The 25,695-nt window shown below is 40.0% G+C and overlaps 1 protein-coding gene across 1 annotated transcript in view; it reads right to left on the bottom strand.

Moving 5' to 3' along the window:
• Nucleotides 1-25,695, bottom strand: part of CUBN (cubilin) — a 142,397-nt gene that overhangs the window by 54,299 nt on the left and 62,403 nt on the right. The window contains exons 29-37 of the mRNA XM_005418600.2: nt 23,315-23,496; nt 16,812-16,986; nt 15,073-15,254; nt 9,718-9,874; nt 7,720-7,836; nt 5,352-5,465; nt 3,635-3,763; nt 3,219-3,351; nt 235-440 (exon numbers count right to left, since the gene is read on the bottom strand). Coding sequence (XP_005418657.1) covers nt 235-440; nt 3,219-3,351; nt 3,635-3,763; nt 5,352-5,465; nt 7,720-7,836; nt 9,718-9,874; nt 15,073-15,254; nt 16,812-16,986; nt 23,315-23,496 — 1,395 coding nt within the window. The remainder of the gene's footprint in view (nt 1-234; nt 441-3,218; nt 3,352-3,634; nt 3,764-5,351; nt 5,466-7,719; nt 7,837-9,717; nt 9,875-15,072; nt 15,255-16,811; nt 16,987-23,314; nt 23,497-25,695) is intronic.

The raw sequence follows: 25,695 nt of genomic DNA on the forward strand, positions 1-25,695 counted from the left end.
TTTTTCTTAATTTCCCAATTTCCTAATAAATATTATATACTTCTGGCATGTTTAAGAGCACTCCTTCACATTCAGTAGACATTTTACAAAATATTTTTCAAGTGAATTTACAAACCTTTTGACATCAGGAAATATTTTCTAATAGACTTTAGAGGGCCAAACAGTCACTTTTTAGAATAATTTCAGAAGTACTATGAAAGAACAATAGTTTTCAATCAAATTACATCTACTTACAGTGAGAGAAGGTGGCCCTGAAGCCAACATCCGTGCCTGAACTGTCTGAGACAAATTTGACCCAGAGGATATGTCCAACAGTTGATGTATAATTGGAAGGGAAGGAGCTCCCACAGAACCGTCCTGTGAGCATGCCTGTGTCACTCCCTTCCCGAATCTCCAGGTAGTCCTTGGTGCAGCCATCGCTATCCTCCAGCTGAAATGCTCTGTTTCAACAGCAGCAGAAGAGCATTAGCACACACAGGCCTGGCACATACTTCAGAATGTGGCCTGCCAGGCCATTAATCCCACTGTAGATGGTATCCTTCTGTAAGGCTTAGGAAAAGGGCAGCAACAAAACCCTCAGCACCTGCCAAGGTCACCAATACAGGGCACTCACTTTCCAGCCCCTTATTTTATAACAGAGCTTCAGTGTGCAGAGTTACACATTTTAAAGAGTTCTCAAATGCTTTTAAAATTACTCGGTTCTCCAAGGAAAACCATGAAACTCAGAAAGCCCTGAGATCTAATCCAGATTTTTAATGTAAATCCAGCGAGTGTCGAGTGCAGAGAATATTTTAGCCCCTTCAAATGTCTATTATTTCAGCACACTCTGCGGTGAGAAAACAATTACTGATTTAGTTGCAGTTAACATCTCAGAGGTGAGAAATCCCTTAGCAGTTCCTCCAGAATTATAAAATATTACTGTTCCTCTGGCCTCTGACTTTTACGTATCTGGGTGTGCAAAATAATAACAAGGATTGTTATGAATTCCTCTAAAGTACTTTTTACCCTAGAAAAGGAATGAGATATAGTAATTAAATTATAAATTCTTAATTATTACACCAAGCTGAATGATAAATATATTCTAAAAATCATCTGTTATTTTAAGTGAATTGCTTTTATACAAACCAACATGGTTTTCAGAAGCAGGCTACGAATATATAGCAAAGATTCCAGAGAGTGCCTCTAATAACCAATGCCTTAAATATTCATGCTTTCTGATACTCTGGTAACAACTTCTCCCTTTCAGATTTGAATATAGCCATATGTGTTCAGCATATCATGCTGTGAAATGGTTCCAACCACTCATCTGGATATATTTCAGAACAATTTAAAGCTAGCCCTCACATTGCAAGACAGACATTGAAGAAAATTAATGCCTCATGCCAAAAAAACTTTATAACCCCCTAACACTAAATTAAATTAAAAAATAGTGCTTTCTAACACAATTACTCAATAATTTCCAGTATTTTCAGCTTGCCTTTCAGCTATTTGTAACTGAAGAACAAGAACTGACATCTACTCAGTGTCAGTTTATATAAGGGAATGTATGTTCCACTGAAAGTTTCTGCTTCACAGTGGAATTTTGGGTTGTTTCTGAAAAGTTACTGCTTATTTTGTGACATTTTGAAAAATGCTCTCAGGCTTTTGGAAAACATTTTGGAAAATGTTTTCAGGCTGTAGTGCTTTTTCTCTGCTTCAGTGAGTAGTGGAGGAATAGAATGTCCTTTTTATTGCATTAGTGAATCAGCACATGCCTAACAAGTTGTGTTTTATGCAGCCAGTGTGTTACCAGAAAAATTTTCCTTTTGTTCTGATTAATTGCAAATTCAGGTTTCAGAGTTAGTTTTGTTTTCCTGCTCATTCTTCATAAGCTTTGCTGAAGGTCAGTGCTCTCTTTCTTGGCAGCAGCCACTGTTTGATGCCCGGAAATGAGGAGGCTCAGAAATCTACCTCATGGGTAAAGAACAACCTAACAACCCTGGTAAAGGACTCCACATAATTCTCCACATGACTTTCTTGTCAGAAGTGTTCAAAGGAAAGTTAGTTAACTAAAGGGAAAACAAAATTCTGTCACATATTCTTCTGATTCCTGTTGTAGCTTCTCTGCTTTAACTGTTGAAGAAATTTTGAAAAATCTAACATCAATTTTAGAATCTCAGAATAGAATCACAGAATGTTTTGTGTTGGAAGGGACCTTAAAGATCAAGTAGTTTCAAATCCTCTGCCATGGACAGGGACATCTTCCACTAGACCAGACTGCCCAGAACCCTATCCAATCTGGCCTTGAACACTGCCAGGTTTGGGGCACCCACAACTTCTCTGGACAGCCTGTTCCAGTGCCTCATCACACTCACAGTGAAGAATTTCTAACATCTAATCCAAACTTGTGCATTATCAGTTTGAAGCTATCGTCCCTTGTCCTGTCACTGCAGTTCCTCATGAAGAGTCCCTCTTCATCTTCCCTGTATGCCCTCTTCAGATACGGGAAGGTTGCTAAGAGGTCTCCACACAGCCTTCTCTGAATCCTCCCCTGACCTGCTGGCCACACTCCTTTGGATGCAGCCCAGGATTCCTTTGGCTTCCTGGGCTGTGAGTGCACACTGCTGGCTCATGTTGAGTTTTTCAGCAACCATCACCCCCAAGTCCTTCTCTACAGGACAGTTCTTAATCCCTTCTCTGCCCAGCCTGTGGGCATATCTGGGATTGCCCTGACCCAGGTTTAGGATCTGGCACTTACTTTTGTTGAATTTCATGAGGTTTACCTTAGCCCACTTCATAAATGCGTCAAGACCCCTCCAGAGGTATAGCCCTACAATGTGTGGGATATCTAGGCCCTTTATAATTATCAGCTATATAACAAACACTAAAATGAATCTTTACATTGTAGGAATTTCCTTTGTAAAGAAAAGGTACAATGATGCTAAATTTCCTCTTCTTGTTTATCAGTGAGTAAGAACTGGCTTCTTCATCATCTCATGCTGCTCAAATAATAAACCACCTATTTATATAATGCTGAATATGCCTTAACAGAAGCAATGACTAAGAAAGGGAAACACTGATTGCAAGCTGCCACTAACCCCTGCTGTGTTCTCTTTCCAAGATACTCTAAAAATATGTTTCAGCTTTATCACTGGGTAATTACATTTCCTAACAAACACAGAGCATCCTTCCTTCAGGTCTGTTAAAGGCTGAATAATGACCCCTGGCAATGGATTTACATGAAGGACAGCTGGAGCCGGTTGCCAGGGGAGCTGAGGATTGTCCAGACACACTCGCTGTTGGGCGGATACGGCTCGGGATAGCCAGGGCTGTTGAAAGCTCCTCTGTCCATGTGGAAAGAACCCCCGCAGGCTGCAACAAGAAAGAGATAGCAGAGGTTTGGAAAGGATGGCATAAACAAAAAACCAACAAAAAAACTTGACAGAGACAGAGCACTTGCTAATCAAGAAAGCATTTCTCCTTGTCTCTTTGTTCTTTAGCTTGTTGATGGACTTGCTGAGACCTTGGCCAAAAAGAGGAAGGACAACAGGGGAGGTTCAAAAATTGAATGGCAGAGAGAAAAAAAGGTAAAGGATCTGTTCTTTTTCTTAAAAGTCAGTGGCATAAGGAAGTAGCACCTGTTGTATGGACTTACATGATGACGATGCAGCATAGGTGGCATGGAAGCCCCTGGCAGCAATATCGTTGTTGGAGATGAAATTCACCACCAAGGCATTACCAAAAGAAGTGATAGGATGTGGCATAGTAGTGCCACAGTAACGGCCTGAAAGAGAGCAGAGGGAAAATAATGAGTGTTCAGCATGTAGTTACTGCTCCTAATTTAACATTTGGAGTTAATGCCTGACAACAAGCAGGAGTAGTGCTTGCTGCTAAAAATTGCAGTTGTCAATTCAATCTACATAAAAAAGAAATACTCCATGACATTTGCCCAAAACTCAACTCTTGTGGCAATATTTTTTCAACAGGAAAAGGACCTCTGGCACTCCAGACACCCTGATCCCTGGCTATTCTGTCATTGAGTTCCCTCAATGAGAATGAAAAAAAATGAGGAATTACTGCCTAATTGGAAATAAACCCCAAGAAAATCTATCAGATATATCTGACAGTGGTTTATATTTCACTCAATTGATTTCTGATGTAAAAAAAAAAACCTGAAAAATAACAGACCATTTCTCCAGTAATGGACTGTAACATGGGGATTAGGAATATGAGTCATGATCTGTCAAAAAGGCATCTGCCAGTAAAAAGAAAGATAGCAGTATCATGGAATCATGGAATACTTTGGGTTGGAAGGAACCTTTAAAGATCATCCAGTCTAACCACCCTGCAATGAGCAGGGACATCTTCAACTAGATCTGGTAGCTCAGAACCTCATCCACCAAACCTTGAATGTCGCCAGGGCATCTACCAATTCTCTGGACAACTTGTTGCAGTATTTCACCACCCTCATTGTAAAAAATGTTTTCTTTATATCTAGAAAATAAATAAAAATTGAAATCTACTTTCTTTTAGCTTAAAACCATGACAATCTCAATATGCCTTTCTAAAAGGTTTTCCCCCATCTTTCTTATGTGTCCCCTTTAAGAACTAAAAAGTCCTTTTGGCAAGTGAAAGCCAAGGATACGAGACAAAAAATGAATTCTGCTCCTAGTTACAAACCATTTAAACTGACTGCAGCCCCACTCCCAACAAAGGAGCATGTACAAAAGTAGAGTAAGGGAGAACATAATAAGACAGGGATATTCTGAATTTTCCAGAAAGTAATTAGGGGCAGCCCTAGGGATACAAGGAGAGTTGGGACCACCCTGTGACCAGGGCTGGGAATCTTGCTGCTTCAGGCTGCTCCTGGCCCTTGAAGGGGATGGTACTGTCCAGAGAAGTCAGAAGAAAGTTATCAAAAACTCATGAAAGAGCAGAAGAATTAGGTATTCCATGGCTTGACAAAAAAACATTTTCTGCTCCCAGAAGTCTTCAGCTTCCTTACCTGTGTTTAGCATGGACTGTGCTTATTTGCTGTGCTTGTGACTTACGTGTTTGCACAGTTAAATGGAAATTCAGTTTAAACTGAATTGTTTGGTTCCCAATATTGTTCCACTGAGAAGGAAGGAAAAGGCAGCTGGAGTCAACACCAAACTGCAGGTTAGCAGGAGCAGAGTCAGAGCCTGGGAGAACTCTGCCATTCACACTGAAGACTTATTCTCCATTCTCAATTTCCTCTGGCCAGAGAGGCCAGGGAGATTCTGTTATCAAAGAAAATCCATGGAGCAGGAGACCATGAACAGAAAAGCTTCTCCTGCTTACCTTGGGTGTAGTTCTATATATATCAAATACACAAGGGAAAGGTACAATACCTTGAAGAGGAGCCTCATAGTTATTCCCATCCAAAATCTCCACAAAATCCGTTGTACAGTTTTGTCCATGTTTTTCAATATCAAAGTCAGTGAATGAAAGTGTGACATGGTTGACTGGCAAGAGCAAAGAGTAAAAATTTAGGAAGAACTTAGTCATTTCACAGAGAAATATTTACATATAAACAAATGTTCTTTTTTTCCTCTGAAGTCAATCAGTCCCCATAAAGCATATCTGAAGTAGGTTTTTTTCATTACATATTGAATGAATTTGATTTAAGTGCATTAACCTTTAGTGGAATGGTCCTGGTAAATCCCTTCAGTACCTTTCAGTGCTTTCTAGTTCAATCAACATTAGAAGGAGAGAATTTAGTATATACACACGGATCTAAGTGTCCTTGTTTCTGGACAACTTCATTATATATTGAAAAAAATAGCAAATAAAACATGGAAAATCTACAGACTTTCAGAAACAGAACTTATTTCTACACACCCATGACCTGCTGTCCCTTTGCAATCTATATCATAGATCTGGACAAATGTGCCCTGCTCCAGGCTTAGAAAGAGCAGCTTCTTTCATCATATTGCAACATTCCATATTCATCAATTGGCTTGGTCAAAGGATCATTAACTACCCTCAGCTGTGCTTGTACAAAATTGGATTTTCCATGCTCTTGGACTGCAGGCTATATCATGAAAAAGAGCATTTCTGATTCAGGGTATTTTTGACTCTCCTACTACTCTTGCTTGTCTAATATAAACAAAGGTGAAGTCACAGCTGGCAGAAGAGAGGCTGTCCTTGACACCAGTCTGGGACAGTAGTTATTACTGGCCTTAGGGCTCCATGCAGTTTGAGTAGATCAGAAAGAGTCTCATGATTTAGATGATAACTAAGTTTTCTCCCATACTGACCAAACTGAATTTGACACAAATATTTTGCTTCTCCCTGGGCCCCACTTAATTGGCTTGAAGAAGCTGAGATGACAGCCACGGAGCCCAGGCTGCATCCAGCAGGGTGCCCTGGCTGGCATTCAGCTGCATCCTTTGTGTCCCTCCTGCTCGGTCAATCACAGCTGTCAATGCAGGTCCTCAGGATACACAGCAAAAAAGAAAAACACAGTGGGTGGCCAGAGCAGGAGACTTGTTGGCCTTCCCAGTAAAAGCAGAGCAGGATCTCTGCTGTGGCCTGCCACTGGATAAATCTATCAGACATGGGTATGCAATGCAATGTATGCATGCTGTTTATTTATGCAATGCCATAAATGAATGGCATTACATACAGCGTAATGAAACCACTGCAGCTGCAACAGGAGGCATGGGGTGGTCCTGCTGGTAAGTGGAGGAAGTCACTGCTTCTCACACAGCATTTTTATGGTCTCTCATACTCATGTAATTCAGGAGACAGCAGTCATGTTCATTTCAATATGAATCATGGGAAAGTTTGTCTTTAAAAATAAACATTACACAGGTGATGAACTGCTCCGATGATGCCCTTTTCATGGATATCCTATTTGTATAAGTAACTATGCTTAAAAAAGGATTGCTTATCTCCTGATTTATGTTTTGGTATTTTCTTGGCAAATTGATATTTGTTTTATAAACTAGCAAAGTAAACTTATAAATATGATTGAAACATTCTAAGATTTTAACAACATCTAAATATAATATGTACAACTGAAGTAGAATAGTTGCTATTTTAAATTAGGATAGCAGGGCATTATTATGGGATTTAACACATACAAGTTATTTTTAGGAATTTTCTACAATTTAAAGGTAATAGAGGGTATTAAAAGTAGTAGCAGTATCTGATGGAAAATATCCAGTGTTTTATGATCAATCATAAATCTGTGTAAAATTATGGATAGCTGAGAGTGTATCTATGCACATAACAACAGCTTATTTATATATTTTTGTTTGTATTTGAAATTGAAATTTCTGTGTACCTTTTCTCATTATTCAATGTAATTTTTTTAATGTCAACAGCATAGTTTTCATGTAACACAACTCCACCTTGAAAACTCCAGACCAAATAAGTTCAGCTAAATACAAGTGCTTTAATTATACGTAAACCCTTAGATTTTCTCACAAATGAATCCAACTTCACATAGTATTTAACACCTCATTTATAATTTTAACACTTGGGTCACAGTAAATTGGCTAGGATGACAAAGTTGTGAATTGTTTTCCTCACTATGCACTTAATCTTTTACAGTGAAATCTGACTTGTGACAGACTGGGAGAGCCACACTCACAGCTACCAGGAAGCAGAACTTCCTAAAGAAATAAAGGAGGAATTTTGCATTGTTATTACAGAAAAGAAGACGAGGATGTTAGTCATCCCAACTAACTACAAAAGATGTTTTTTACTTACATGGTTCCTGAGCCTGAATAATCCAGCTGCAGTTCTGATTGTTTGGGTATTTGGCAGGATACAGAGGAGAGGAAATTGCTGCCCCAACTGAATCTGACTCTATGAAACTTCCACATGCTTTAGAATGAAACACAAAAACATAGTTACGTATATAAATATTTATACATACAAATCACCTTGCTTAGATTCTGTAGTGAAAATGAATGCATAAAGTGTAACAAGGTACATCAGCTTGAAATGAGGATAAAATTTGCAATAGTACTTAATCAGAAGAAGAGATTTAAGGATTAGCTCCCAGCACTGGCTGCACTTTCCTGACCACATGCCATGCTGCACCCAACCGAGCTGGGTGATAGCTGGTTGCCTGTGAAATGAGTCTAGGTTCACTCTTAATTCTTCTCCAAGGAAAATCCATGAACCCTAATGAAACAAATTAAGGGCTATTTAAAGGAGGTACAGCTCCTTTAAAAAAGAGTACAATCTCTACGAGCGCATAAATATTGGTTTTCCAATTATACTGTGGGCCCTCAAGCAGCCACTTGCAAGAAGCCAAACTGACTTTAGACCTGATAGTTTTCATCTCTTCATAGCCCAGAAGAGACACCTTGGGGCCAAAATAACTTGGTTTAAGGGTAGTGCAAAATGCCCATTTCTCTGGCCATTTGTTTATGTTGGCAGCAAGGAAGAAAAAAATCATAAATAACTGTTCACAACTTTCCAGCACCCAAGGGTGGCCCCACATTGCATGGGCAGGATCCTCTTGGAGCTGTACCAGCAAAACTGCAATTGTGTGAGGTGTTGCACACATACTAGAGCTTGACTGACTGCAGAACTTTGGCTGACAGTGCTGAGTGCTGCCTTGCCCCATCTCTAAGCTCACTGGCTGCTCATAAACTGCCCAGGTCAGAGTTTAACACACACCTGCTGTAAACTGCAGGATGAGGAGCTGAGTACTGAAGAGTGAGGCTCATTTATTGTGCTGTGCTGCCTAAAATACCAAGCAAAAGATGGGACTTTGTTAAATGAGTTTTCTCAGGAAGAGGGAAGCTGGGTTGCTCACATCCTAGGCAGGGAGCACTCACTCACCAGACATGGTTTGTGAGTGGCAGTACTGAACCCAGTAAATGTGTTCTGAGAAAGCTGAACAGTTTAGGCTCTCACAGCTGTTGGCCAGAAATGCCTAATTAGGTATCTAACTAGTACCTGAGAAACTGGGGATTCTGAGGTTTTTGTTGATACAAGATCTTCCTTTTCTTTATAATTTGTCACAATATTTTCAAGAAAGAAGCATTTCTGGGAAAAGCAGTAATTAATAGTGAAAAGAATCCTGAGAGGAAAATTAGAGAAACTGATTTTCTCTGCAAAAATTAAATGTCTGTACCTTGGGGAAAAGCTGTTTTCCAAATTACTGAGAAAAAGTAAAAGCAAATCACCAGGTATCAAATAGTATGTAACTTCATGAAAAAAATTCTGCCCAGTTGGTGTCATTTTTCATTATAAAGGAAACCATGTAAAATACCAATTAGTCTGCCACAAATTGGATAGTTGATGTTTGGCAGGGTATGCAGGCCTGAATCCATGGACCTCATCAACAGCACCACAGAATTCTTTTCTAGCTTTTCAGATTCATGCGCATGGATGGCCATAAAAAATGTTATTTTGTCACCAGGTCTGTGGAAACTGCCAGTTGCACATTTTTCTCAGGACAGTTATGGACAGCTAACCCTCTAGGGAGGAAGAATAATAGTAGCTGATGTGTGCTAGATGCCTTGCTATAAAAAGTATGATTTCTTTTTTCCCAACTGAAGAATCTAAGTTGATCCTTGGACTTCAAAGTCTTCTATCTGTAATTTGGAAAAATCTGTCCTTGGTAAAGATACACACTGGTGTGCTGCATGGGTAGAAATGACACATTCCATTATCAGCTGTCCTAAAAGACTGTGTCAGATACAAAGTGGTGATGAGATAAATGTGCATTAATGCAAATGATGCAATTACCCTCCGTGAAGCGAGCACTGAAGCCCCTGTGCTGGATGGTTGTATCAGAGTGCAGTCTGATGTACAGCAGGTTCCTGGAGGATGTGATGGGAGGAGGATGCTCTGTTCCACAGAGCCTTTTAAGAAGTGGTGCTTCATTGTTAGGACCATCAAATACCTGTTATGAAAATATCAAATGAAGTATTTGGTTTCAATGGGAGTACTGAGAAGACTTTAATTTCATTCCCTCTCTTATGTAGTCCTTCTATTGGCAGTGCAAACAAACTGTACATTGCCCATCTTAAGTGCTAATTTCAAAAAAATGCATATATTTCAGGTTGAAGCTACTGGGACCCTTGTAACTAAATGTAAACAAAATGCCCCAAGTCAACATCTTCTTTCATGTGCATTGGGTATTGAAGCAACACTCATTTAACAACACAGATGTCCCCATATATTTGCTGTTTTCTGTTAATGGCCAACATGAGTTCCTGTGTAGCTTTCATTCAGTTAAACCCTACATTTTGTCTCAGTAAAGATTTCTAAACTGGCCCTAACATGCAACTGGTGCATCAGTGAGAGCTATGACTCTGGATAAAAGGTCACCAAGATTATGGCTTTTAGATCCAGCATCAAGGATCAGAGTTCTATATCTATGTTTTATAAAAACTTCAGAGTGCCAAATTACACACATATACATGAAGCGCTATTTAAGCAGAGGGTAAAGAAAAGTTAAAAAAAAAAGGAGGAAGAAAGTGGATAGGTTTACAAAACTTCACTTTTCATCACTTTTCATTTTACCACAAAAGGCTTCCTTCTCTTTTTTCCCCCTTACAGCTGATAATTTTGTTTCCTTCCTGTTTCACAATCAGGAAGAGAAGGACAGAGAAGTTAAAACCAATGAGTTTATAATTTAAGCAACATCAAAATTTTGACAAGAGAAAGTACAGAGAGAGAAGAATGGCCACAATATCAGTCCCCCATTAATCATTCCTAGCACTCCAGCAGAAGTGATTTGTTACAGCTGTGTTGGGAGCCATGGGAGAGTCTCAGAAGTGCTGCCTTCAGCAGGGAGGAGCACTGGAGCTCCAGCACAGTTGCATGACCACAGAGGAGGAGCCTTTGGGCTGCAACAGCAGTTGAATTCAGTTCCTGTTTCAGCATTAACATCCTGCCCTGCCATAGTCACATAGTTTAATATAATGGAGAAAAATATGAATTAAAATATGCATAGGAGCACCCAAAAATGCAGTCAGGAGGCTAAAAGCTATATAAAAGCTATACAAATGCCGTCAGATTAGAAGACATGTATTTTTTATTGAGAATATCTTCCTTTACTTCAAAGTGGCTCACATCCTAGCAAGTCTGTGCAAGGCAGCACCAATGAATTAGAAATTTTTAACTAGACTGTGTAACACAATGCAATGTTTCTGCCTCCAGTATTCAAAGGCTTTTGAACACACTAGTGAAAAAACCCAAAAAAACAGCAGCTGAGAGAAAGATGACCTGTCTCAAATAAACCTCAGATCTAAGAAACAAGGGACAAAACTCCTGCTTAATCCCCTGACATACCCTACATAGTCAATGCTGTACTCATGAATTAAACATTTGCCTGTGATTCTGTGAACACTGGCTAGCTGTGTGGGATCTGGTGATGGAGCATTAAGTCTGCAACGCCTGTTAAAATGAGTACCTGGTAAAGACACCCAAAAACATCCATCCATTCAACCTTTTCTTCTCTTTTGGCAGCCTGCCACAATCACCCTCTAATACACAGTGTGCAGTGTTTATTCTTCCCCTGCACATATATTCTGTGTATAAATCAGACGGCCTGGAGTTAAAAACCACAAACCATGGAATGTAGGGGGAAAAAATAACCCTTAGGAATTAAGGCAGTGTCTTTCCTTAGACAGTAGTGAGAGGATTTTATCTGAGAAGAAGCATTGCATTGACAGGGCATAGAAAGAGGGCCTGACTGCTCCTGGTAAAATGCTGGCTTTGATCTGCGTGCCTCTTTCCAGCTGAGGATACAACCAGGAGGATTTCAGGCTTGCAGTTAGATCAGAAACCACAATATTCACACACTAGCTCAGGAAAGAGTTGAGTTTCTGCAGTTTCTTAAAGTCATTTTAAAAGCATTTGAGAAATGCATTTTTGTGGCTGCAGGGCTAAGGAAAACCAATGCATCTGCTCTCTTAAAAGCCAAGTTTTCAGTTGCATTGTGCATAGCAGCAATTCCCTTTCCACAGTGAACATAAATGAGTGACTCATTGCCTTCTTCTTCAAATGTGTCCTGAACTTTGCACAAACACATGACAAAAAGATGTCAATTTTTGTCTTCTGAGCCAAAAAAACTCCATATATTTCTAACTGTTCTCCCTTGAAAGATTCTCTTTGCCAGCACCTGGAATAAATGAAGTCGTACCTCCTCTCTATATCCCAGAAGCTCACATTTCTATATTCCTGTGTTTTACTTGTTATACAGCAACAGGAAGGAAAAAAAGCATTTATCTAATCAAGCTCACTGGACAGAATAAGCTAATTCTCACTCCCCTTTTCAGGACCTTGTGCTACAAGCATTGCCTTCTGAGCCAGGTTCTCCTCCCGTCTCCAAATACTTGAAACTTGCTGACCTGAGCTCCTGGCATAGCATCAGATACATTATTGGTTAAACACTGCCCAAAAATGCAGCAATTGGTACATTCACAATTTCTTTCCATCTATTTTCCTTCAAAAAAACAAATTTTTTGTGAGTCACAAAAAAATTTTTGTGAGTCACTCTCCCGACAGAAGAACACAGGGGTGGGTACACAGGGAGGAATTGAAAATTTACTCAAGTATGGTGACAATGATGAAAAAACTCTTCTCAAAGATCTTATGCTTTCTACATAATATAACTGAGTTATACTTGAGATTAGAGAAAGGCTATACGCCCCCATTTAACAGACGAAGAGATGGTCATCTGTTCTGAGAAAAAATAAGAAAGAAAACTGAGGTGCAGAAGCAGAGGACTCAACTAAATTTAGAAAACTAAACACTTGAAATATGTGCTCTCTGCACTCCCTCCATTGGCTCTAGGGGGAGCTCAGGGCAGTTATCCCATGATTTACCATCACAGGCTCAGAATACATTTGGTTGAACCTAGATCTGTGCCCAGGTTCACATCTGAAATCACTGAGCTGAACAGAAAAATGCACCAGGATTTATGGAGTTGCAGCACAGCCAAGAAGCAGCAGGTACAAGTATTTTCCCTCCTCCTACTTTGCTGACATAACACACGTGCAATGGAAAACCTTAGAGGAAAAATGTTTTCATGTGTTCCCCATAGAAAGGAATTTATGGGAGAAATATTTGGAAAAAAAAGCAACTTGAGTCATAATGCAGGGAAAAATGAGTGGATTTAGAGGGGGGAGGGTGAAGGAAAAGACCATTGGTGCACTCGAGGGTGGAGGGAAGCCCAAGAGATCTCACAGAGCAACTAAAATCCCTACAGATAAGTAAAAATTCAAGAAACAGAAAAGGGTGGAACCTCTGTGCTACTCATACATGGTAGTTGTTCCTATATTAGGGAGAGAAAAACAACCCACCTGCTTCCTTAGCTGCCTGTATTTTCCATTTCCACAGCTTTTGGAATGCAATTCCTAAACCATTCACAGTCAGACACCTACTTATATTTTCCAGGCACTCTCTGTCCCCTCACTCTGCTCTCCTACGTGTGAGGCATATAGCAAGTCTCGAAACAAGGTGAACACAAATCGCACCTAGGTGCTGGTAACAAGTGATTCTCCTATTATTGGCATGCCAGGAGTGAAAGAAACCTCATTTACTCCTTTCTTGCCCTGCTGGTTCCCTTGCATGAGCGCTGAAAAACTCTACCTCCTACACCAAGGCTTCAGATCCCTTTATTATCTCTTGGCTTCAAACCAGCATTCCCTCTCATCAATTTTCAAACCACACTCTATTTTGTGGGCAGTGATTGAAGTCTGCATCAAATTGGACTCTCCAGTTGTGTTTGGACAGTTGGGGATAATGGGCAACTCCCTTCTTCAGCACCCCCAAAAAAACCAAAAAGCAGAAGCAAACGACAGATACTCCAATAGCCTTGGAGGACAAGGGGTGTCACTGCACATGGTCTGCAGACTCTGTTCACACAAAGAGCTCTGGCACAGACATCTCTGGCCACTGAGGGAATGACTCTTTTCAGTGATTCAAAACTCAGTGATGCAAAACAGTCAATGATTCAAAACAGTCCTATCCAGCCTGTAAAGGTAATGGGAGATTTCTGCTGGTAGCTGCAAGGAGCTCATGGAACTGAATACTCCACAAAGTGTAAAGATTTGTGCAAGCATCCATTGGCATCAGGTCTAGAAGAGAAACTGGTATATCAGGCCTTTTCAGGCTTTAGCCCTTAATTTGTGAATGGTTTGTTTGCATTAATACAAATACAACCATCTTAGATAGCCTGTGTTTCTATCAGGCACTTTGACTTTCTGACTTTCTACTCCTGTGTCACAGCACAGAAGAACTGAAAGCTCCTTTCCAAAGGTTCCCTGACGTAGTTTATAATTTAAATAAAAAGACATAGCCATATTTCCTTATGCCTCATAACCAGGAGGAAAAAAAAAAAGGAACAGTCATTGTACAAAGACGCTTTGTGGGCAAATGAAATCTTCAGTTGTGCTCAGCAAAATGGGGACACATTTCCTTTTTTTCTAGTTCAGTACAAAAAAGCTTTACGAGGCAATGTTGTTAAACTGATGCTGTTTTCAAAAGAGTCTCAGCTCCTGCCAAATTGAGTTCTTTGTGAATGACAGTTTATCAAGGAGAGGAAAGCTGGATTTTGGGCTACAGTCACTGTGCTTTATCTGCCTAGTACTGATCATACATGCCTTTGTACTGAGTGAAGTGCAATCTGACATCGAGGGCCAGGATTTCATGTCCCTGCTCCCAAAAGGCCAAGAGGAGACTTGGAGAGTTTTTCGTTGCTGTGCACTGATTGAGCAGCAATTTGAGTTTCTGTGACAACAAAAGTTCCCAAACCAGCAGCAATGGGAAGCTTTAAAGAGAGCAGTGGGTCTAATGAAGCAATTAAACAGACAGCTGCAGAGCACCTGAATAAACAGTGCATACATAAAGAAAATCAGCCAGTAACAATTCCCTCTGGATGCAGACTCCCTCTCTCCTGAGTTTGTAGCAGAGTTTGGGCAATCTGCTATATATGTCAGCAGTTCATCCTATGGCTTGGAGCAAGCTGTGGCAAAATGCACTGTAAATAGGAAAGGGTGTCATCATAACAGTTATCTGTGTATGAGGTTATTTTGCATGCATTTCACCAGACTAATCAAGGAAACCTTTGAAATTTCTTTTGTTACTTACTTCAACATTGTCGTAGTTACATGACTGGTGATTTTCAATGTCAAAATCCGTGAAATTCAATAGGACTCTGTGGCTTTGGTCAACTTGGATAACCCAGGAGCAATCAGTGTTGTTACTATAAGGTTGAGGATAGTTTGGAGAATGGATTTCCCCGCTGTTAGCTTGGAAAATACCACCACAGCCTGAAAAAGACACAATCAGTTTTAATCACAAGCTCTTTTCTTTCATACTTAGTGAGAATCCAGCTCTATTTTTAAACTGTGGACACCTCCTTTTTTTATATTTCCTACATTAAGCGTTTGTAAGATGAGTGCTACAACAGTTGAAGTGTGCAACAAAATCAATGGAAATTTCTTTTAGGAAAGTATAAAATTATCATTATACTAGAATATGTGACAACACTGCTCAGAGTAATGTAGCCCCAAACTGGCTGAAGCATTAGTGCTGGTATTCTTCTATCCTAGATACTGTAAAATCAATCCAAAATACTGTTCATAGGAATGCCAGAGACCTGGCATACTGAGAAAGCAATAACTAGGCCTAGCTGAGCTTAGGGTGAGAAAATTACTCATTTACTGAGAGAGCTGGGAGCTCCTCATTGCTCATGAGCAGTGCAACAATTGCACACCTCACATTTTTACTTCTCTACCCATGAAGTTGAGGGCTTCCCGAGGACTCCACCCTCAGGTACTTCTGGTCAGAACAGATCATGTGCTCATGAATATCTAAATAGCCCCGAGTGATGAATTCTGTGTGGGAAGTACGAGGGATTTCAACAGGACTTACACGAACAGAGTTTTACATCTTAAAAAGAGACGGAGGAGGGAAAAAGAAATGCAAGGATAAAAAAACTATACTGTTATTTTATTCTGGTGAGTGGGTATTTTAGAGGCTAGAGGGGGTTGGAGTACAGCAGGCAAGACATTGTAAAGGGATAAGAAAGCTTCAGGGGGCCTAAGTAGAAAAAATAAGCCGCCAGATCTCAAAAGGGGATTAATTCAAAGGACTATTGTAGACTTCTTTTATTAAGAAAAAAATCTTGTGCCTTTCTCATAAAACTTCTGCAAGAGGAGAAGTACAAACCTTGACAAACTAATGAATCAGTGTGCTTAATAAAGCAAAACTGCAAGAATTAAAATTTGCCTCTCATCACTTTTCATAGCAATTATTTTCCAATAATTGGCCTTTTTATTAGAACTCCCGTGTAGAGATGTGGTTGAGTCTTTTAAGCATATCTCTTTTAGTGATTACCAGTAAGGCTATGAACAAAAAATCACATTGGGGGATGGATAAACCTTATAGAGATCAAGTATTTACTAATCACTCCAAATATTTTTGGGGTCCAGTCTACTGAGTTCTTCAAGCTAGTGTTCTCAGCTATTTTTCAGTTTACCATTTAAAACCAACAGCACCATTCGGTGACTAAAAGACTCTGTATGGGTAAGTGGGTGGGAAGAAGTGGTAGCATGCAAAATCATTTGCTCATTGCAGGAATGTCTTCATTAATTACGTAGAGAAGAAACAGGAAAAAAGTACATTAATAGGCCTAGATTTCAGATAATTAGACAATTTTTAACTCTTTGTGTTTTCCAGCATCTCTTAGTGTAACCAAATTCAGTATCACCCAAATTCTCCTTCAGCTTTCAGTCCTCTGCTGGTTGATTACTTTGAATGCTGCGTGGCTGATTCTCAATTCTTAGGCTTCCTGAATTTCTCCTGGTATTAATCAGTATACTCACCACCTGGAATTTCTTGCCAGGAGGCATTAAAACCTTTCCCTGTGTCTGCTGCATCTGTCTCGAAACGGACAACGGCTGAATTGCCAGTGGTGGAGATTCGCAGTGGGTTCTGTGCTGATCTTGAGACACACAGCTGGGCTAGCCTAGGAGAGAGGAAATCTGGGCCTCCAAAGACCTAGAAGTGGGAGAAATATTGTCAAAGTTTTCCCAAGAGAGTATCTGTCACACAGAATACATGAGAACTGTTTAATTTTTAGGAGGAAAAAAAAACCCATCTATAAGTATTGAAAATGATTCAACATTTTAAAATATAAAGCAGCTAATAGAGTCTTTTTCTCTGCAGACTTTGTTGGTACCTGAACCACCTGTAGAAACCAAGTTTAAAATTCTAGGTGATTTGAGAACAGCCTTGCATTAAATTGAATTTTCTGTTTGGGGAGTTGGCCAGATTCTTTTTCCCTTTCCCTCCAGAATTACTACCTTGTTTCTCTGGACATATAAATCCAGATTTTTATTTTTTTTTCATCCTTGTGTAAAAAGAACTGGCTTCATTTTGCAGGAACCTGTGCTGATGATTTGCACCACTGATATCTAGATGCATAGTTAAAGACGATTTTTAAATTGGGGACAGATTTCATAATTCTTTCTGCTAAAACAAAAAGCTTTGCAACTTTATTTTCTTCAAGGGCAGCATAAATATCCAAAATACTGGATTTGGGTCAAGTAAGCTACCTGATGTCTTATGCTGCATAATGTTAATAATGTCCTTTGGAAACAAGGATATATAGCATACATATTTGCCACAAATGACAGGTTTTGGCTTTTAAGAGTAATTGTTTCCTACTCAGCAGAGTGTGCCTCAGGCAGTCATAAACCAGAGAACCACCACTCCCTCAAGCACCACAGCAGTACGATGTACTTACAATGCATTTTTAAACCAAGTGCAGTGAATTATGTGGCAGTGTGAAGCCTTGTTAACTCTGCTTGTTTTCCAGAAAGGATGTAGGATTTTAGTTTGAACCCATTTGTAACTGGTGGAACAGCTCACCTTCCCCAGTCTTCCCTCTCAAAGCTGAAGAAAACACACATGCTCAGGGCAATTTCCAATTGACATGTGATTTTGGTGCCTAGAGCCCACAGTTATTGGATTTTCTTGGCTTCCTGCATGCTAATGAAATGGCACCCGATACTGACAGTCTGCCACCTCCACTGTATGTGCCTGGCAGGACTGCAGCTGCAAACGTCAGCTTGGCAGTAACCTTGGATGTGAAAACTATAAAAGAGATACACCAAATAAAGAATGTGCTGCTGTCTTTCAGCAACCAAACAATTAACAGAAAGATTCTAATTCTATAAGTACGCTTATTATTATGCATAAATCCCAAAATTAAACTAGATAATATCAAGTTCTAACAACAAAAAAACCCCAACAACCACAAAACAACAACAAAAAGAAACAAACAAAAAAAACCCCAAAAGCAGAGAATAGGAATATAAGGCAACAAATCCCACCAGAATTTTCCAACAGTAGCACCTCAAGTCCACTCCAAAAATTAACAGTTTGGTAAGCATCAAAAAAGTTAAAAGAAACAGTCTATGCATCTTTCTCAGAAAGCAGCAGTACTGTTAGAAACAGCTTTATATGTGTCTTTTTTTCCTATGATCACTTCAAGATGAGGGGAAATTCAATATTTTAATAAGCTTCGTGAGACACTGTGAAACCCCAGAAGCAGCTTGGGTTCTGTCCAAGCAAAATATCTGAGCAAGTCTAACAAAGAGCTGAGCTAGTCCCCCCACATTCAGGGCTAAGTGTACTGCATTGTTACATAATTTGATTAATTGTGTGCTCACTAACTACTCAGAGGGCCTGACACTGCTCTGATGTTAGAGATATAAGAGAAATAATTTGGTTTTAACTGGGAAAAAAAAAATCAGTGACTCCAGGTTAACATGAGACCTCAGGAACTGAGGGTTGCATCCGCAGAAGAAATAAGGAATGAATTTTTCTATAAACATCATAGACAGTTAGATGTTCAAAAGACAGTATTTTGCTTTGGTGGCTGATAACACAGGCTTAATAGCTTAAACATTTTTATTTTGACTGAGACAGCACTTTTTTGCATTCTGCAGGGAGGCTGCATGACTTGAATGGATAATGGCTCCTCTGCCCAATCGATCGTCTCAAGGCATTCAAAAGAAGTCAGTATGGATGAAATCACAGCTCAGATTCAGAATCTGTAATGAAGCTGTCAGGGTCTGGGGAAGAAGCCTGTTTGTCCGCTGGAAGCTCAGTGTCTTCAGAAAAATCTTACTGCTTGGCTGCCCGTGAGGCCCAGTGACTGCTGCATTTGTCAGAAGTCTGTTCAAATATGAATTTTAAAATGTGTTTGTGGTACATTCCCTGAGTCAGAGCCACAGCATGAGATCTAGCAGGAACACATGCTCTTAATCATCTAAAGCAGCCTAGGGAAGCTATGTGGCAGAGGAAACAGCAGGAGTTTCTAATATGCATCTAAGATGTCTCATGGACCAGCCCTCTCACATCATCCCTGGTGCTCCCTGGGGCTGTCTGCCCCTGGGCAAGGGAACCAAACCCAGCTCTGACATAAACCCTGCTGATTTCTGCAGCATCCCCCCAGAAATTAACTTGTCCCAAGCTGAACACTTCAAATTGACCTATTGGGAAAGAATTAAGGATGGGGGAGAAATACTGATGGAAATCTGAAGCTTGTGGGTCTCCTTTACATTGTTAATTGTTCAGCAACACCTTCTGCACAGTTTCAAAATAAAAAGCAGTCAGAGGCATACTCCTTATAGTTATGAGTGTATTTTATTTTCTCTTTTAGGCCAGTTCAATTAATCAGATGCTTTCATAAAGGCTGGAATAAAAGCAAGTTTGAGTGTTTCCATGACAAAAAACAATAAAATATTATATTTGGCTACAAAGAGAAAAACCAACAGTTACCACATGAAAAAAAAAGAGGGAAAAGAGAATGGATGGAAAGAATGAATTCAAGGGTGTGGTTCATAAAGAATGATAGGATATCTGAGCTGAAAAAAAAATAAATAAACATCTAGTCTGACCAGAGTATCTGATCCCAAGATAAAGTGGTATTGGATCTCATAGCAGGGCTGCAGGACACTGCCATAAGGCCCATGGTTTTGACCTGTTCTTATCATTTGCTTCTGCCCTGTTAGCTCCATTTAATGTTAACAGTCAGCATTCCAGAGTTATGAGCAACAGAAAGCTGTTTTTATGCAGTTGGTCACCCTCATGACACAGATTTTCTGGGAATAACACTGATCCCTGCCCAGATATAACTTCCAGCAAAGAGAGAGCCTGGCTTTGACAGAGAAATAAGAATTGTGGTAATACCTAATGTTTTCTTCTATTTAAATGAGAAGACCAGAACATCTGACTTGGAAGTGAAATAGATTGACAGTCTTCCTTCCTTTTCTGCTCAGGGCTGCATATTGCTGAGGCAGAATATATTTATAGTTTGTAAAAATCTGGTCCATGCTAAAGAAGAAGATGTCATCATTTATGTGTCATAATTTATTCAAAGCAGGCATGATAATTTTCCTCTATGAATGTAATTTCAATAGATGCCATTTAAAACTATTTAAATTATTTCATTGTGTCCAAAATAATGTCTTCTATTTCCATGAAACATTTTTAGAAAATAGCTTTAAGAACAATTTAAATTTGCTTTTTGGATATTTATAAAAGGAATGTAATTTCAAGGGGAAGAAAAAAAGACAGACTGCAACAGTGCCATAAAAGAAACAGGGAAAAAAGATTAAAGGAGAATGTATCAAACACTTGAAACATGGGGATAACCTGAGGATTTCACATTAAAAAAAATAATGTAACTATTATTGCATGGTTTTGGTGAAACATATGGCAGTCCTGGGATACTGACAGGGAAATGACAGCTTGTTTTCCATTGTCAAAGGAAAGGGAAGGGAGATGCTGCCTTTTACAAGAACACGGATGCTTCAGACAAATGTGCAAGGGTGAAATATTCAAGAAACCATGGTATAAAAATGAACTTAGCAACAAAGATGTTGCAATCAGAAATATCTCTTAGAATTTTCCTAAATTCACTGCCAGGTCATAGGGATGAGGGTGTTCCTAAGCAAAAGTTAAATGCATCCAGGAGAGCAAGTTTTGTGATTGCTGGGAAATATTCATTACAGGACATCTTATTTTAGGTACCAGAGTGAATGGGACATGGAGGGACAGCAGAGTGCAAACCTACTTTAGTACTGATTTTGACTTCCCATTAAAACTGGAAAATTGTTTGATGTCAAAGAAAGCAGGAAGCAGTAGAACTTACTACTCAGAGATAAGGAAAATGTGAAATCAGAAGAATAACTATGAGAAAAATTAGACTTCAAACCCCAAAGATACTTAGACAGGATACTTTTGGGAAGATAATGTGAGAGTGAAAGACCCTTGGAACCTTAGTGATCACTGAAACACACAGTATCAAAAGCACACCAGTGGCCTTTTTTTTTAACACTCTGCAAACTTAAATGTGTGTGTGGTTTTCTGCTTGGACATACATAGAAACCACAGGAAAGAAGGTGGCAAGATAAAGCAGCTTCTGAAAATGGCTAGCCATGTTCTTTTTTTCCCCCACTAAATCTGAGTCATCCTTTGTTCTGCTCAGACTGTCAATCATGGTATGAATGAATTTTATAACAAAAGCAAGAAAATATGTATGTGGCAAGGTGCATGAAGCTCCACTGTGTGCCTGCAGCTTGGCAGGGGAAGCTCTATGCTGCCACACAAGATCTTTGATCATGCACTAAGACATGAACCAATTTTCCCCTCTAAGTTGATTTATGTTAGATTATCTGCCAGCAGATCAGAGTCAGGTGTTGGGAACTGGATGAACCAAGATCAGGAGACAAGTAACTCAAAGCATGCCAGTTCTGAGGGCAGGAGGCAGGGGAGTTCAAGCAGCAGGGTGAGCATCTGTGCAGATGAATCAGTATGGTTGGAATGAAGCAAAACATAGCAACTAAGCTGCAAAAGGCAAAAAAGGGAAACCCGAAACCTAAGGTGAATACCTTGCTCAGGAACACAGAGCAGCAAACTGCAGGGTCCTGTTAAATGGTGTCTTTAAGCAGTTGGTGTCTGGCAATCCACTCAATTGGTTTTAGCCCAGCTACCTTCCCAGTCAAAAAGTTCCCAAACAAATGGTTGCCAGCCATCTGTACTCTTGCTGGATCATGGTAGCTCCTGAGCAACCATCTGCAGACGTAGGCATTGTCCTTGGACTATTCAAGAATTGGTCATCACAGCAAATTTAGATTTGGAGGCTGTTTAATGGATTCCTCTGGGCAACAGAGGCAAAATGGAAGTTTATAGGCAGATTGCCTTCTATCTGGTAATTGTGGGCACAAAGAACAATGAAGATGCAATATAGCAGACTTCATCAACAGCCAAACCAGCCAGCACAGGTACACCTACTCAGTCTCTGGTGTCAGCAATGTGACACACAGGTGTTCTTGCCAATGCTACTGCAGAAGTCAGAATGTGGGAGTGGGAAGCAGAGCACAAGTGTGGGTGCTGGACAGACAGGTGTCTAACTGTATGCTGTATCACATCACCCAGAAGAGGAGAAGAAAGGCTGCAGCAGAGTGGTACAAGTTCTCTTAATCAGTCTTTTGCATTCATTACAAAAACATTGAAAAGTCACCCATGTATCAACACTGACAAAAAGTCACAGCAAGTGTACCTCCATTGGTGATCTCTAGTGAGAGCAGTTTAGAAAGTCTGTAACTCTAAAGTTCTTCCTGAAATTATTTCCTATCCCTTCTTCCTGTACTGGAAGTCTGTTCAACTCTGTTAGCTGAGATTGGTCACCTGGTTGCTTACCAACATGAGTGAAAAGATGTCATATATAACAGGGTCATCCAGTCTTATGGGTTTCTTCAAGGAGGTCAGAACATCCTTAGAGAGGCCCCTTTTCTCCTTTTTCCACCACCCTAAGGTGACTAGGATACTGCCTCTTTTTTTTGAGTGCAAAGATTCTTCACAATTTTCATCACTCAGGGTTTTAAATCTCCCCACATCCTTGGAAGGCCCTATGCAAGATCTCACCTGAGTTATCCCCTGCAGTGATCCATCATCTTCCTTTGCATCAGGAAATTATCTTCATGGTACAGCATCCTACACTTAGTTCTTTATAAAAGGTGGAGTTTTTAAGACTTTTAAGTTTTTCAAAGGAATTTTGTCTTTTGTTAAGAAGCATACAGTGCATAACATCATAATTAATTAAGGTATACAGTCACCAAAGATATGAAAGCAAAAAGTAATAAGAACATTGTGGCTTCTGTGACAATACCTGTTGAACATAACTGTAGCCTCAGCAGAAACAGGAAATTGTGGTAGAATTGTTTGTTCTGCATCTGCAGTTCTTGGGATTATCTGTTCCAGACAGAAATTAATATAACTTGTGCATTTTAGAGGAGTAAATAAATGCTCTTACCTCCAAAACATCATAGCTGCAGTTTGGGTGATACTCAATGTCGAATTCCTGAATGGTGAGTTGAATGCTGCTGCCAGGCGCTGTGTGGATGTACCAGATGCATTCCCTATTGCTTGGGTATCTGTGGGGGTAGCCAGGGCTGTGAAATGAACCAGAAGGGCCAGAGAGCTCTTCTCCACAACCTGACAACAAAGCAAAGCAGCCTGGTGAGGAGGTCTGGAAAAACTCCCTGACAGCTCTGATAAGGACAGGCAGTGGCACCCATTTCATTGACAAATGTGTACTCTGGGCTGGAAGGTCTGCTCTGCCACAGGGAACCCAGGAAGAGAATGGCAGGCTGGAGCAGCTTGCACTGCCTGTGCAGGCAGTACTTCACCTCCTGTTTTGGTACATTTTGTACCAAACCTCAGCATCTGCTCTGACTGCTGAGACACAGAGAAAAAAAAGTGGATTTTTTTTATTGGCTTCTAACTTTATCAGTTCAAGAAAGCTAAATCAGATCCATTCTCAGCTCTTACTAACTTCAAATAATCAAGCCAAGTTATCACAGGGAGGTCCTTCTATTGTAAAAATGCCATTTCCCACTGCTTTAGAAATCATAAAATTAAAGACAATGCAATTTGCCTCAGCCTACTGAGCATGATTACAAGCTGCCAGATCACAGTGGATAAACCAACTTTCTGACACTTGGTGTGTTTAATGTTCTTTTCTTTATTCAATTGTAACAGTGCAATTGTAAAACAAGCTGTGTTTGAAAGGTTATGTATTTTTTTTTCAGATAAGAAAGCATTGTCCTAACACCACTCCCCAGACCCTGGGGTGACTAAATTCTTACACACTGTGAGCTAGATTGAAAAAAGAAACCAGCAGCAAAACAATGGATGAAATGCAGGCCCTGGTTTAACAGGACAAAGCAGCTGAACATCTGAGACTGGTTTTATCATTGCTTGATGGAGATGTGCTAAGTGTAGCACGAGCCTCTCTTTAATGAATTCCTGGGAAGATGCTATTCCTGCCTCAGTCCCCAAGTTCAGGCATAAATAGGGCAGGAAGGCACAGAAGCCCTCCCAGTATCAGGGCAGATTTACATCAGCTACATTCATAGCGAAACCTTACCTTTAGAAAAGCCAGTAGGGGGGTTTTGTACCTGTCACACACAGAAAGAAAAGGGATTCTGTGTTTGATCTGATTTTGTGCGTGCCATTCTGCCTTCCAGCAGCAATTTTTTTTTGCTCTTTACATTACAAGCCCCCCAGGTGTTTCATTTAGGCACTGATATTTTGCTTACACAGAATTTATAGGTTCACTTGAGCTTTGTAATACCCACACTCCAGCAATCTCTTTGGCTTCATCTCCAGAGGAAAGGTTCTGTCACATTGAAAAGCCCCAAAATACTTAAGAAAACCATCTCACTAACCATGAGCTCTATATTCCCAGAGGCAAATACTGTGGTATGTCAGAAGTGATAAATAGCATCTCTATCAGAGCCTTTATTTATAGGAGATATTTCATAACACAAACTAAATAAAATACTCCTTTGATCTGCTCAACATACGCACACAGATGTGTAAAACCTCTAATCTCTATTAAATCTAAGAATAATTTGCAATTTGAATAAGGTGTCTTTGGCCATTGCTCTGTTTTACCATATTTCAGGAAGCTGTAGATCAAGACCTTCAATTAAGTGCAAATATTTTCCTCAATGTCTTTCATGCCAAACTTGTGGCTGCTAAGTCTCAGAAGCATTTACCATCATTTCTACCATTGAGTCTTTCAGCTTCACACAGAAAACCTGACTTTGACTTCCTCATAGCTGGCTATGGGACTTCTAGGACTGCAAAACACAAATCTATGAGGGGAAAGAGCAGCAGGTCTGAAAGGGAGCAAAACTATAAGAATCTATTTTAAGCTAAAAAAGGAGACATCTAAATACAGATGTGAGACCATGCCAGCTATGTAACACTGATCTCCCTCAGTCCATCACACAGTATCCACCAGCAAAGCACCTTTTAAACAAAAGAATTCCCACTAATCCAGGTGAACCTTTCCATAGCTGAAGTTGTCTCACAGGTGAATTGGCACGGGCTTAGCTCTTCTCCCTTTTCTCCACCTTGCTGCACATGGAGCAGCCAGAGGTGGCTTGCCCTGCAGTCACAACGCTCCATTGTCAAGCTACTGGGCATCTCAGTTCAGGAACTGAAGACGTTTTTAAGTGTATTTTAAACCAATATTGCCTTTGATCCCTATGGAGAAAAAGGCAGTGCACTTCCTCCCCCAAGGCCGTCAGCACAGGTAAATGTTAAATCCCCTGAAACTCTGATATCCATGAACATTTCATCAGTGAGATGGAGAGGAAGCTTCAGTGTAAACCACCATCCCTT

The sequence above is a fragment of the Geospiza fortis genome, unplaced genomic scaffold (genome assembly GCF_000277835.1).
Source record: "Geospiza fortis unplaced genomic scaffold, GeoFor_1.0 scaffold138, whole genome shotgun sequence".
NCBI lineage: Eukaryota > Metazoa > Chordata > Aves > Passeriformes > Thraupidae > Geospiza > Geospiza fortis.